The following is a 13,797-nucleotide window of genomic DNA, read 5'->3' on the forward strand; positions in this document are numbered from 1 at the left end:
AATATAACCAACAGCCACAAGCAAAAGAACATTCTGCAATAAGTGTGCCTACACGAAGCCCTTTTGTTAATATTAAAACATCATAAAGAATCATAGCTCAAACTGATTTAATTCTACCAGCAACAGTTATAAAAGCAGACTCTGACCTCACGTTCCAGAAAGGACGAATACGAACCTAAATTCCCATTACAGTTTTACTGTCTAAATTACTTTTGTGATGCTGCTAAACTGCCGCAATAACCTATCTCACTGCTAAGTGCTTTGGGATTAAAGTTGCTGTAGAAATGCAAGTGATTTTACAGTTTTTATAGAAGGAAAGTAGCAAGCTCCCCTGGCAGAGAATCACAGCTAGAAAACCAAGAATTACTTGGGTATAAGTCCAAAGCACACCCTCAGTTTGCACTGATGCCCCGAATTCTTTTAGTCAAGAGTTTACATCCCACGTGATTTTTTTTTTTTCCTCCTCTCCATCCACAAAAAAAAAAAAATATACCTGCGTCCCTTCTTCACACTTTTCGCCATTTTCACTGGTTACTTCCATACGCATGAATTTGGGAGGGCGCCCCGGGCGTCTGCCTGGTCCAAACCTCCTCTTTCCTCGCCCACGACCTCGGCCTCTGGCTCTGCAGAATACATAGTGCTCCAGGTTAGAGACAAAAAAAAAGATGGATTTGGAATCTCCACTGGTTTTATGCATTTTTTTCTCAGCATCACTATTCACCCATTCAACTCAGTAACAATGGCCTGCAGTAAATAATAAAACCTGAAGAAATTCTGGCAGCAGAAAAATAGGGTACTGGCTGGTATCTATTTTGTGCTTTATGAGAAATCAAAGTCCAGAACACATTAAAATTTATTTCAGTAATTGTGGGACTGAGAAGACTACTGGCTCCTAGCAAGTCCTCTGCCATGGCAACTCTTCTACTTCCAACAGCCCAGTGTATGGTGTGCTGGAAAGCATTTTCAGCTAGATGGAACAAGTGCACAAGGAAACCAGTTTAAAACCTGAAGCCATAACATCCCCCCCAAAAAAGGCACTTAGCCATTGATGTCAGGCAGTAAACTGAAGGCAACAATTTTCTGTGTCAAAAAAAAAAAAAAGCAAACCCCCCCAAAAAACCCCAAAATGCAGCCACTTGCTAAGTTTCAGGAAAAAGAAAGCACCAATGTTTTCTGCTCTCTGATAGATGTTTGTAGATTCAGCTTTTAATAGGTCAGGATAAAATATCTTGACAGCCCAACAAGAAGCCAAAGCACTAGAAGTCTTGTTCTCCAAGCTCTAGATCTGCATACATCTGAGAAGCACCAGTATTTCAATATTGTGGTAGTGAAATACTGCAATTTTTTAAGTCATTGGCAAAAAACCAAAAGCAAACCAAAAAAACCTCACCAGTTTCAATGGGGTATTTATTCCCCTCAAGCTACTTCTTTCGCAAAGTCTCTTACACCAATCTGTTTCCTGATGCCATATTCTTACCTTCTGGTGCTGAGACGTTCTCTCATGGGTACCCAAGTTGCTCAGTAAGATCTGTAGGGCAAAGACCCTCCTTTCTGCAAGTTTGGGGAAGCACCATAGTGATATCCAGACAAAGCTAAAGCTTTCAGTACCTGCTGAAGAAGTCCAGTTTCTCATCGTGAGAGTTGAGGTGCTGCTGGAGTTGCTCTGAGCTCATGAAACGACGATTGCACTCATAACATGGCCAGTTCTTCTCTTGCTCTCTGAGAACTATGTTCAATTGGAAACGTCAATAACAGCATTTCGGTCACCACCAATTAAATGCCTCATTTTTTTTCCCAAGCCTTTCTGTCCTCTGTGGGCCATATTTCTCCCCTGAAGGTTAGACAGACTGCAGAATACTCAGCACTGCTCTATTTAGCTTTGCTTTTATCCCCTCTGCACTGTGGCATGACTACAGCTCATCATGGAAAGACAAAAAGGTCGCTGGGGACAGTTCACATGGACTATAAACACTGCTTAAAATTCAGGAAGATTTTGAAATTTACCGTTGCATGGAAGAGCACCTACAGGATTGTGCCTCTGGCATAAGTTAGGGGAGGTCAAGAGAAATTTCTCAATCTAAAGCAGTAGCACGGTGGTTTCTAACACACTCAACATAAGACATCAAGTACAGAAACATACCTCTTTCCAGCAGCAACCTAATGCTTCCCAGAAAATGAGGCAAAAGGCTAAATTATTGTAATATTAGCAGGAGATGAGTTAGTAGAAATAAGTCCCAATAATACAGTCTAGATCTGGTTTAACTTTTCTTAACCTAGCAGAAATTTGGGAGCACAATACAGGCCGTATACTTGAAACTAAGAAGTACAACACCCAGCCACCACACTGCAAAAAACTGAGAGCAGAAGAGCCTAAGTTACCCTTCCTTTCCTCCTCAGATATGTCGTGGATCTTCTGGTTCACAAACTCTGCGTAAGAGGCAGCATACCACACCTGCAGAAGGAATACAAGATAACAGACCACTAAGATGGAACCAGAACTAAAGGGAATTCATTTGAAAATGGTTTTTAAGCAATACATTTACTTCACTTGCCTCAACCACTAACTCTTATTGCTCCTTTCATCCTCAATAATAAAGACTGTTGAGATCAATATGCTCCCACTGAGGAATAAAAGAGAGCTTTGCTCAGAAAGCATATCCATTTAATTTTCAGGTATAGCCTCCCAATATGAATGTTAGTCTCACACATGGCTAGCAGTAGCTCTAAAGGAAGTAAGATTAATCTCTTTAGACCCGACTGTAAGATTGTAAAGGATGGATATCAGCAGAGTACTGTTACTTGTTGTACCAAGAGGAATGGAAAAGTTGTTAACTCGGGGGATTTCCCATTTCTTTCCTGCTCTCTTTACATAGAGAATAGGCAGCACTGTCCACAGACACTCATTTAAAAATGTTTCTGAACTTCTGAAGGATCAAAGCAATATGGTCCTGCTTCCCAAAACAACAATCTGCCAGGCTGCAGCATGGTGGACCCACTTTCGTTATATATACAAGGAATTTAGGAAGCCTTCAGCAGAGAGAACCACAGAAGGCAGAAAGACAAAGTTTATTAGAGCCTAAAATCAGATGATCACATTTAGCCGAGAATTATTGCACCATTTTTCATTTTATCTTACTGTTTGATTAAAAAGGTTCAATTCCAGAGGAGATTTCTTAAAGAAGGCACGGACAGATTTTCAGCATGAAAAATCTGGACAAGTTTAAACTTGTAGTGGGCCGCAGGCATTTTCACAGCAGTAGTGAGTGGCATTTCTAACTCCTTCAAAGACTCACTAGCAGGTGCGTGTTGCTTTGCAGGAATCTCACTAGCTGGACAAAGAAGAAAGCCTGGAGCTCCGACCCTACTAACCTGTCATGCAATACAGAAGTTCTCAGCTTTAACTGACTGATCCTCATACTTCAATCTTTGGACAAAATTTGTATGAATGCCTTACATCCACTTGGGGAGGAAAACACCTTACAGAGCCTAGGTAATTCGCTTTCAATTATCAAACCAATTTTACCCCAAAAGACACTACTAACACATAAAGCAAGAAAAATGGTGCTTCTACAAGCAGGTCTGTACAGATTTAATTAAAGTCTGATTACAAATTGATTTAAAAACTGTTGAGAAAATTATGTTTGGATACACTTAAAATGGATTAACACGGTTTCTAGTGATTCAGCCTAAACAAATTAAGGACTGTTTTCAGAGAAACCAAAAAGAATCCTACCCTTAAAAATCAGCAACAAGTGTATAAGCAGGCTTTTGCCCTGGTTTGGCTAAGTGTGTTTAAAACTGTTTTTTTGTTAAATTGATGAAATTTATGTGCAAGAAGAGATTTGAAGAAGAAAAATTTCCTGATATCAAAGTTTTTTGGTTACCCCTAGTTCCCCAAAAGATGTTGAAAACGAAGGCCATCTCACAGCCAGCCACGCTGCTTTGAGCTCAAAGTAATCAATACATTTTTAGAGGGAACAAAAAGTAACTCACAGGGAAGTCACAATATCCTTTATCATTTTCCACATGCAAAGTTTCAAAAGTTCCAGGAAAGCCAGGTAAAGTGAGAGACCATATTCGCTTAAGGCACCAGAAAACAAGTCAAGGGCACACAGGACTAACTGGAAAGGGCATCCAGAACTAAAAAGAATAAGACTGCTGCAATAAAAATTAGATTGCATCAGCAAAATATATGCAGTGTAAAGCATGACAGTGACAGACAAATCATTTACATACTTTTATTTTAAACTTCCTCATTTTATAGCTGAGCCAAAGCTCATTTAAAATCCCTAAGTCGGTGGCTAACTACTTACTGACTTCAGTGACATTTGATTCAGGCCATCATGTGCTTTATCAGAGAAAAAAGCCCTAAAGCTATTTACAGCAATCATTTCTGGTACTCGGAGATGCATTTATTATGTAGCAACTCTATGACTTGATTTCATCAGCAGAAAAGAGAGTCACAAAACATGAGCAATGCCATACCTTGAGTTCCTGCTTGGGCTCCACGTTTTTAATGGTTGTGTAATAAATATGGTGGCCGTACTGATACGCTACCAGGTTCTGCTCCAGATGGTTTTGAGCAGGACGCACAAACATCATCCAGTTACAAAGAGCCTCGCTAGAAAGTTCAAACCACAGGTCCTCTTGCAAATCTCTGTCTTTTCTGTCACCCTTATCAAGAGAAACCTGTAGCAAAATCCAATTACATGTGACTGTAACTGCCTGGCAGCAGGTTCAAAAGAATCTGAGCTTCTAAAAAAAAACAAACAACAAAACCAAAAGCAAACAAAACAAAATAAAAACAAACAAACAAACAAACCACTGTGCCCATGCAACTTTTATATTAGGAAAGCAATGAAGGCATAGCTAACTTTCCTCTCTTTGCTAACAGGGAGCCAGAAACAGGCAGCACTTTGAAAAATACTTAAAAACAGGTAGAGATTTAACTAGGGAGACACGATGGACCCTTCCATGGCTTTCTAGAGCAAGAAGCATTCATTAAAAGGGTCAGGCACAGTACTTTACATGTGGCTATGAGGCACGAGAAGCTGTAGCTTCAGTAGGCTATAAGGCATCAGTTGTCAGATGTTTCTAACTGGCAGACTCACTTCTCCTTTCATTTCTTGACTCATGACACTGCCTCAAGCTGGGAGCAGCACTTCTTTAGCTGAACTTCTGTTGGGTTACTGAATCTGCCTGCGGTAACAACTTCCTTGTCAGACACTGACCATCAGAGACCAGTGCTCCTAAGACTGTCAACCTAATCTCCAGCAAATAAGAACCAATTCCTATAATGAAACCAGTAAATAAATGGATAAAAGTCAGTCAAACCCATTATACCTCCCGCCAATGTCTTGGCATGAGGAAGGGGAGAAAAATCTCTCCTCTCCCCTCCATCTTGTGAGGGAGAGGAAGGAAAGGGGAAGAAAAATATTTTTAACTTAAGTTACAGCATGACACAAAACAATGGCTGCAAACCATCCTCAGATAGGGCTGCTATTTATATGTCCAGATGCTGCTTCAGCCCACATGACAGCGATTCACAGCATTCCACGCTATGCATCCTATATATCGTAACACCATAATGCCTTAATATTCATGACGACTATTGTGTCTCCCTGAATAACAGAAGATTTCAAGCCAAAGCAATCTGGGTACTTCTGAGTTACATTCAGAGATGGAAGTAACACAAGAACACCTCCAGTGAAGTAACTGATCAAGGCAGAGCAACAAACTCATGAAAATCAAAGCTTAAGCTCAAATTGATCCCTCTTCTTCTCTCGCATGCACACCCTTACCTTCAAATGGATATAGCAGTCTTTGAGTTCAGTTTGTCTAACCAGGGGTCCTTCCACAGGTCCAAACTGTGTGCGTTTTGGGATACGCCTTTTGGAGAACACACCTCCCAAAAACCTGTCTATATAGAGCACCAGGGGCAGGCTGGCTCTTGCCCTGGTCAGCACAGGCCGGTTTGGGATCGGATGCAAAGGTCCGTGTTTTGGACACACAGAGGGATGTGCATTATTACACTCTTCACACCCTACAACACAAAGTCAGAGAGGACATGACTGTCAGGCAGACACTCACGCACCAGCTCAGAAAAGACAGCCTTATCTCCCTCTAAACATCTTTGGCTCAGCTGTGGGAACATTTATTCCAATAGTCTGTCTACATTTTAAAACATTAGGGAGGGCAGCCTCCCGCAAAATGAAGAACAAAGCAGCTCAGAGACTCCACCTAAGACACAACCTTGTCTTTTCAGTAAGGCAGCTCAATATGTGTCTACATTTCTGGGTATAAAGGGGTTTACTTATTACTGCTAAAATCTGAATCGGTTTTGGCTCCATTTACTAGAGGGCTGATGGAGGTGAAAGAAAAAGGGAGGGCTTTTTCTACATACTACTACGTACTACTTCATACGCTTACACAAATCATTGGGATCAAAGGGTCGAGGTGGATCCGGATCCCATTCATCCATGTCAGTGTCTTCCCCATCTTCATCCTCATCTTCATCGTCATCATCTTCCTCTTTTGCTTCCATCCTTCCCATTTGATTCTGCAAAGGTGCTAAAGGGTCAGAACCATCCACTGCCTCCATAGGAGGTAACACCTGGTTATGCACCGGTAATGATGCCTGAGGAGAGAATTCACAAACAATCAAAATTGATTCACAAAGAAAAACACTGTTACAAAGACGAGCAATGAAGGTTCTTGCTAGTCTACCCTTTCTGCTTCCTTTGGTAATGGAAAGAAGGACAAGGGAAAGTAAAGCGACATGATAAACAATTGCTGAGGGATGTTTTGCATCGCTGCTGCTGACAGCCTCACTCAGGACAGCTCCGTGTCACTACCTAGCTCTACCCTGTCAAAGACTGACTTCTCAGGAGAAGAAAGCATCAGAAGTTCTGGACCCTCACAGAAAGTCTGAAAAAGTCCAGGCTCTGTGGAAATTATCTACAGCCTAAGGCTTGTATTTTAACTTCTGTACAAGTGAGAGAATCCTGCACTTTGGCACATGATCTCTTCTCTCCTATCGTGCAATCAAACACACACAATCCCCGGAGCACACACACAGAGATCAATATGGGATGAGATAACACAGACACTAGATATAAACTATGGGACGTGGAAGACAGTTGAGGGCATTGTATTCTTTCACTAATTTTAAAGTTTATCCCTTTCTTTCCCTACAAAAAAAGCAAAAAAAATAATTGAAGTGCACTGCACAGAATATTCCACAATCCACACAGGTTTCTCAGGTAGAGAACAAGAAATACTACACGCAGTAAAGCTATCTTAAAAGACTGGCAAAGAGACCCAGTGGATGTTGGTCCTACATGACAATCAGCATTACACCTTCTGTTAACTTTGCTTTTCAAAGCTGAGAAGAGTATTTTAAAGGTGGCTGCCTAAGACAGAACAATCTGTAGAACAGGTTTCTCTGTATATTAAATACACTATCTCTCCTAGAAAAATCCCCACACATTCCATGGTGAGACTATGAAAGACAGTACAGATCTGTGCTACAGCTTTCTCCCATCTCCTCCCATATCACTCAGACATGTTTCATCACCTGAGACAATGGAGCAATGAAATCAGTGTACTCGTACATTTAAAAGAAAAGGGTGCCTGGCAACTTACTCTATCTGCTTGTGGACCCTGCTCCAGAGCCATTTGCTGGGGGGATTCGGCAACGTTGCCGAGCACGGACAGGTTGGTGGGATTCATGCTCTGAGCAGCAGCAGGCAAAAGCACAGTTACCTAAAATTATAGGCACTCATTTTAGCACTGCGTCATTTCCATCAGTCACTTACATACGGGCAGTGCCCTGCATGCAATGCTCCCTGGAGTCCTACACTAGGTCAAAAACTGCAACATTTTAATGATTTTTTTGTTGGTTTGGTTTTTTTTGGTTTTTTTTTTTTTTTTTTTTTTTTTTAAGGGATGATGGACTTGGACAAAACCTGTAGATCCAGGAACAAAGGGAAAGGCTTCAAAACTCAGTCTAGATTTTGCAGCTTTTGAATTTCCTATCTCCCACTTCTGGCTTTAAATTAAGGTCCTTTACAGTGTGGGTTCAAACTACACTAAAAACAGATGCAAGGAGCTCTTTAACTCTTGGTAAAACCAATGATTTGGGGTCTTTTTCTCTTCTATCTCCAAATTTACTAGGTTTTTTTAAGGCAGAAAATAAAGAAGGAAAAAGAAGCATCTCCTCTTTTTCTCTTTCTTTTTCTCAAGCAAACCAAGATCCATTATAAAAACAAGATGGTGTATTGACCTCATTGGAAGATCAAGCCCTCAAATGACAGGATTCCAACAATGATTTTTTCTTTACATTATTTGGTCACACTATACATTTTTGGTCATTTTCATACTCTTTTTTTTGTGTGGTAACAAGAAAATGAATGCATATTACCATACTGGTCCCATCCATTCAGCAATTAAACAAAGCAGAATTAAGATCCTAGGAATCACCTTTCCTGTCTTTTGTTTCCTGCTTATCTATACAGGAGTTTGCACCATTATCCCGCACAATTTTTCATCCTTCTCTACAGCTGACATCATGTGGCTTCTAGTTTGTGCCTCTGACTGTTAAGCAGCTTTTATGCTAAAACTAAAGTCCCTGTCCCTCTACAGAGGGCTTAATAAATATCAGATAAATCTGAGAACAGCGAATTGTGCCAACAGTGAAGGAGCAGACAAGAAAATCCATAACATAAGCAGATAGTCTTAAAACTTCAAATCTAGTTGTTTTGTTTAAAGAGGTATTAAGATTAATTTATGAAACTGCTTAAAAACTACAGCAAAAAGACTTCAGGGAGCCGTGTGACAGTGAGCAGGAAACTGCCAAGACGACAGCTGAACCAAGCTGTCTGGTATTGACATTTCTGATGCCAAGTGGCAACAGAAAAGGCATCATTATTCAATGGCACACCTCCAAGTCTGCCAGCAATGAGAGGTTCACGCAAGCTTGGGTCTATTTGTCCCGCATATTAGCATTGCCTACCACTAATCATACTTCAGACCTATCCTTACTTTCACTTCCATGTCAGACACTGCAAGGAATATAGGCATTATTTTTAAAAACCTTTCAATTTTTTTAGAAAACAAAGTTTCTTTTGAAAGACAAGAGGAGCTCTGATTATTATTTTAACATTTGCTGTTAGTTCAGGGATGTCCCACATGAAATGCTGATGTAAAAACACCTGCAAAGGCAGGAGCTGCCACGAGGGACTAACCATTCACAAGCAAATGAACATCTCTGCTGGGACTGCTGTCACACTGTTGAAAGGGAGGACGGGCTGAGGACACGCAGACAAGCGCTCATGCCCTTGATACTCATACATGGGACAGTAACAACACACCACCTCTGCTGTCAGAGTGTCATTTGCACTGCACATGTAAGTAATCTCTACTTTTAATTAGATCATACATTTATTTGTTAAATGAGCTTTAAGACAATTAAATAGAATTTGGGGGCTTCTTAATGCAAGGAAACCGATGTGGCAAAAAATTCCAGAATGACACTCCAAATACTCCAGAGAACTGGAAGAAAACAGGTAACACCTTTACTGTGTCAGTCATACCATTTCCTGCCTGTGCCTCAACAGTTTAGAAGGTATTCTTTCAGCAAGAAGAAAATTTATTTTCAGTGCACATTCAACCCTTCACTCTGTCCCAAGACTGTCAATAAATATGCATTTTAATGATCGCATTAGTAATGATTCAGATCTAACATGTCAATTCACACGTGCCATTAAAGATTCACTGAGCAGTAATGATTTTAAGCCTCTTTGACAAGCAGAGAATTTGAACTAGAGATCTAGATCTGAAAGCACCTATACCCGATTACCACAACGCAGTCCCCAAAGATACTAGTAAAAGTTAACGACAAAACCTTCCCATGCATGATAAGTGAAAAAAAGAAAAATCATCAAAACTTTATAAACACGGGCTCCAATTTTATTCTGTTCCTAGCCCACTTCAGCACTGGCAAGCACATCAGAGCTGGGATGCCATGGTAAGGTAAGGGAGCCAGTAACTGAACTTCTTCAGCTTTTACAATTAATTTCATGTGAAGTCTCTAGTAAACCTAGAATTTGATCCAAAGTTTATATCCCTTGAGAGCCTTTTATGGACTTAAAGGCATTTGGATCAGAATTTGTATGAGGACAAGTACAAACCCAGTCTTTCCAGAATGACACATTAAAATAAAGCCAGCCACATCAGCTTGCTGACTTATTTAAAGGGACATTGTTGAAAGATTTTTCATTATATCTGGGGCAGTAAATTAGTATTTTCATTGAACATGAATTAAAAAGAATAAACTCAAACTCTCTTAACCATTATTGTCATTCATGCACAAGCTAGGCAAAATAATAATGGCTTGTTATCATAAGCTTTTTGCCTTTGATCCCTGGGATGACAGTACATGACTGAAGATTGCCATTTGACAAATCCAGAGAGAGTTTATTACACTCTAGCACTACAACAATGTTCCTTTACCTTCGGTAACAATTTCCTTACAGTTTCAGGCCCAAGGAAAATAATGTCCTTTCTTACCTGCTGGGTGGTGGCATCCTGTTGGACGTAAGCCACTTGGGACGGATCTGTAAACAGAGTCTAGACAAAGTGAAAAAGGCTTATCAAACCAGCCTTGGGGTTGTTTACTCCCAGCTCACACAAAAATTACCCTGCCACCAAGAAGTGATCCACATTTGATCCTTTGCTAACCTCTAATGTGCCTATTGCCACCGCAGACTAATTCAACTTACCCACGTGAACCTACATGCCTAGAGATTAAACTAAAATTAGGTAGTGCTCCATAAAAAAAGATAATATATTTATGTGGCACTTTTCATCTATATAACTAAAGTACTTCATGGGATATTTTTTTTTTAAATATAGAAAACATTTTGTCAATTGCTGATTTGATAAATTCTACAGAATGAAATTCAATAGCTGTGTGAAAGCTAAGTAATACTTGAGGGCAGGACAGAAGATGACTATTAACTTTATCTTTCTGCAAATTCACAAGACAGGGCCTCAAAAGAAAGCATGCAGATATCAGGCATATCCTACATGTAAATTTGATATGGCCAGGTCGCTGTTTTTTTTTAATTTCATGGAAGACACGCCAACTCCAATACTCTTATAGTAGCCTGCAAGAACAGCCCTGATGGGAGAACTTCCCCCTAGGAAAAGCAAGACTTAAATAAAAACTAAGTATTGACTAAGGTCAGCCTTGCTTACTTTGCCAAAACTTGAAATATCTGAGCTTGTAGCGGTCTGGCTCCAACAAAATAAAGCATGGCATAATACAAATTCCATTAGCGCTTTGGTAATTTCATCTCAGTTGCACGATAGCATCTTAATACTACACCTCTTTTGACAAAATGATAGTATTCAGAGTTCTGGAGTTACTTGGTCGGTGACTTCCTGGGAGATACCCTCTGGAAATCTCTTATCCTCTCAGAACATCCCACCACGTAGCAACTGTTTCTGTGTAACAGCTAAGAACTGCGCAAGAGAGGGACCACGACGCACAAGGCTATGCCAGCATTGCTGCGGGTGTCAAGTACGTGCACTTTGTAGCATTGCTAATCTGTCCTGTCAGCAAAGATACTACAAAACATTCTCGACAAAGCGTGCCTGTTCCTCTTTTTTTATCTTTCCACACAGAGGTACAGATGCATACTATATAACCCCATATAAACACATGCTGTCAGAGAATAAAAGCTACTTGATATAATTATGAAGAAGAAAAAGAACCTAGGTCTATAAAATCAACAACTCCTCTGAAGAGAGACTACAGAATTAGACTGAATACACTGAGATCCCCTGCAAAAAGACATGACTGATATTGTAACTATCAATTATGAGAACTGTACTATGCAAAACAAGGACTCTTCCGGAAGACAGACGCACAGATCGCTCTTTGCTTTTTAATGAATACAACAGAGGCAGAATTTCTGAAGATATTATCCGTGTTTTGGAAAACACCCTTGATTTAATTGTAATCTCGTCCACCTTCAGTGAAATAACCAGCATTTCATAATTCATAGCCTCGGCATCCTTTCATGACCACATTTGAACATCAGACAAATGAACAGCATGAAGTCCCTGTTCAGCAATGGACAGATAAAAGCGTTAAGAGCAACTGCCTGCTATTTTCCAACCATATCACTTGGCTGGCAGCTGGCTTTCACCTCAAACAAGACTGTTTTGTTTTCTAGGTGCCAAAGTGGGGTGGGCCCAGAACCAAACATGCCTGTGTAGCTTCCACGGGATGGATGTAGACGAGCGTGTGCTCCGAGGTGTCCACGGAGGTGTAGGAGGTGCCATCCGCCGTGTAGACAACCTGCTGCGAGGGACGGTCCTGCTCATCACTGTACACAATCTGTGCCACTGTCCCCCCCTCAGGGACAAAGTGCACCTGGAAGAAAAAACAGATCCTGTACTGAAACTTCTGCAGTCATACGCCTGTGGGAAACAACACAAAACCCATCAGTTGCAGAGGTGCCTTGGAAAGCAGAGAGTACCTCATGTCTCAACTAACTAGCTGACTGTTTTGAAAAAACACATTTAAAATCTCATCTGAGTTATGCTAGCAACACAGAAATCTGGACATAACCTACCATCGGTTTCTGGTTTTACTCTGCATTTTAACTCAAGGCCTGACTTGTGTAAAGGGCACCTTCTAATACTTAGTTCTTGAATCATACTTTGGAAATTTGTAAGAGAAAGCAAGCTCAGATATGAACTAGTGTATCTTCGGGATTCATTGGTATATTGTTTCCCTTTATTCTCATATGCCTTTCTGGATTTATGACAATTAATTCATTCAGCTAGTTCTGTAGTTGGAGGTAATTTCTTCTGTTTGATGAACAGCTAACAGAATCTATTAACTTTGATACTGCTGCAAGTAATAGTATTGCACCTATCATGAGGAAGCAATAGTGTATGTTAGATTGCTTCTCTGTAGTATATACATGCCGTATCAGTAGAAAATTCAACTATTTAAACAGAGAAACATATAACTGAAAACATTAAGCAATGATTCCAAGGACTACTGGAACAAGTTATGTCTAGGGCAGCAGTTTAAATCCAAATAAGTTGATTTTGACAGAACATTATGATCACAAATGATGATCAGTGGCCTGCCTTAAACAAGCTAGAATACTTAATTCCAGTGGCAACAGGAACATGTTTATCTTTTGATACCCTTTACATGCTGAAAACCATTTTCAGCGCATGGGAAAAATAGGACAGTTAGCAGGAAACCTAGCTTTAGTATCTATATTCATATTCACATAAAATGTTTTCACATAAAACAATGCCACAGTTACATATTTTATTTACTTTCTTTCACCTTTTAGCTTATGCTTCAGAAGACACCTGGTACTCCCCCGCGGATGCTAAGTGCTGATTCTGTACAATAAATCCTCATGCAAACACTACAGTAAGGATGCATGCAGTGTTTCACATTTGGAGAGCACTCTGCAAATACTAATTAAGCCTTATAACTGCCATGTGCAAACAACAGTATGGTTATCCCATTGTATAGATAACAGAACACAGGCCATTGGAAATTGCCTTTCTTGGCAAATTTCAAGCTGGAAATTACCAGAAGAGTCAGAATTTCTCAGCTTGTGGGTCAAATGACATGCAGCACCCTCTTTATAACATATTCGAAAGAATAAATCAGTTTACAGTCTTCTAGAAATTCTCAACTGCATTGTCTCAGAGACAGAGGGACTAGCTGCATACACCAGAATCTGACTGTATTAG

General features: G+C 40.2%; 1 protein-coding gene across 13 annotated transcripts in view; it reads right to left on the reverse strand.

Annotated features, from left to right (window-relative positions):
* The window catches only part of PRDM10 (PR/SET domain 10), a 46,143-nt gene that overhangs the window by 22,572 nt on the left and 9,774 nt on the right, over window positions 1-13,797 (reverse strand). For 7 of the 13 annotated variants that reach the window (XM_030023575.2, XM_030023581.2, XM_041125485.1 and 4 more), the window contains exons 3-11: window positions 12,278-12,442; window positions 10,570-10,629; window positions 7,645-7,764; window positions 6,430-6,637; window positions 5,802-6,043; window positions 4,486-4,689; window positions 2,380-2,452; window positions 1,609-1,726; window positions 494-623 (exon numbers count right to left, since the gene is read on the reverse strand). In XM_030023575.2, coding sequence (XP_029879435.1) covers window positions 494-623; window positions 1,609-1,726; window positions 2,380-2,452; window positions 4,486-4,689; window positions 5,802-6,043; window positions 6,430-6,637; window positions 7,645-7,764; window positions 10,570-10,629; window positions 12,278-12,442 — 1,320 coding nt within the window. Of the gene's footprint in view, window positions 1-493; window positions 624-1,608; window positions 1,727-2,379; window positions 2,453-4,485; window positions 4,690-5,801; window positions 6,044-6,429; window positions 6,638-7,644; window positions 7,765-10,569; window positions 10,630-12,277; window positions 12,443-13,797 lie in introns of those variants that run through there. The other 6 variants (XM_030023583.2, XM_041125486.1, XM_041125488.1 and 3 more) reach the window with 4 other exon arrangements.

Source organism: Aquila chrysaetos, chromosome 8 (genome assembly GCF_900496995.4).
Source record: "Aquila chrysaetos chrysaetos chromosome 8, bAquChr1.4, whole genome shotgun sequence".
Lineage (NCBI taxonomy): Eukaryota > Metazoa > Chordata > Aves > Accipitriformes > Accipitridae > Aquila > Aquila chrysaetos.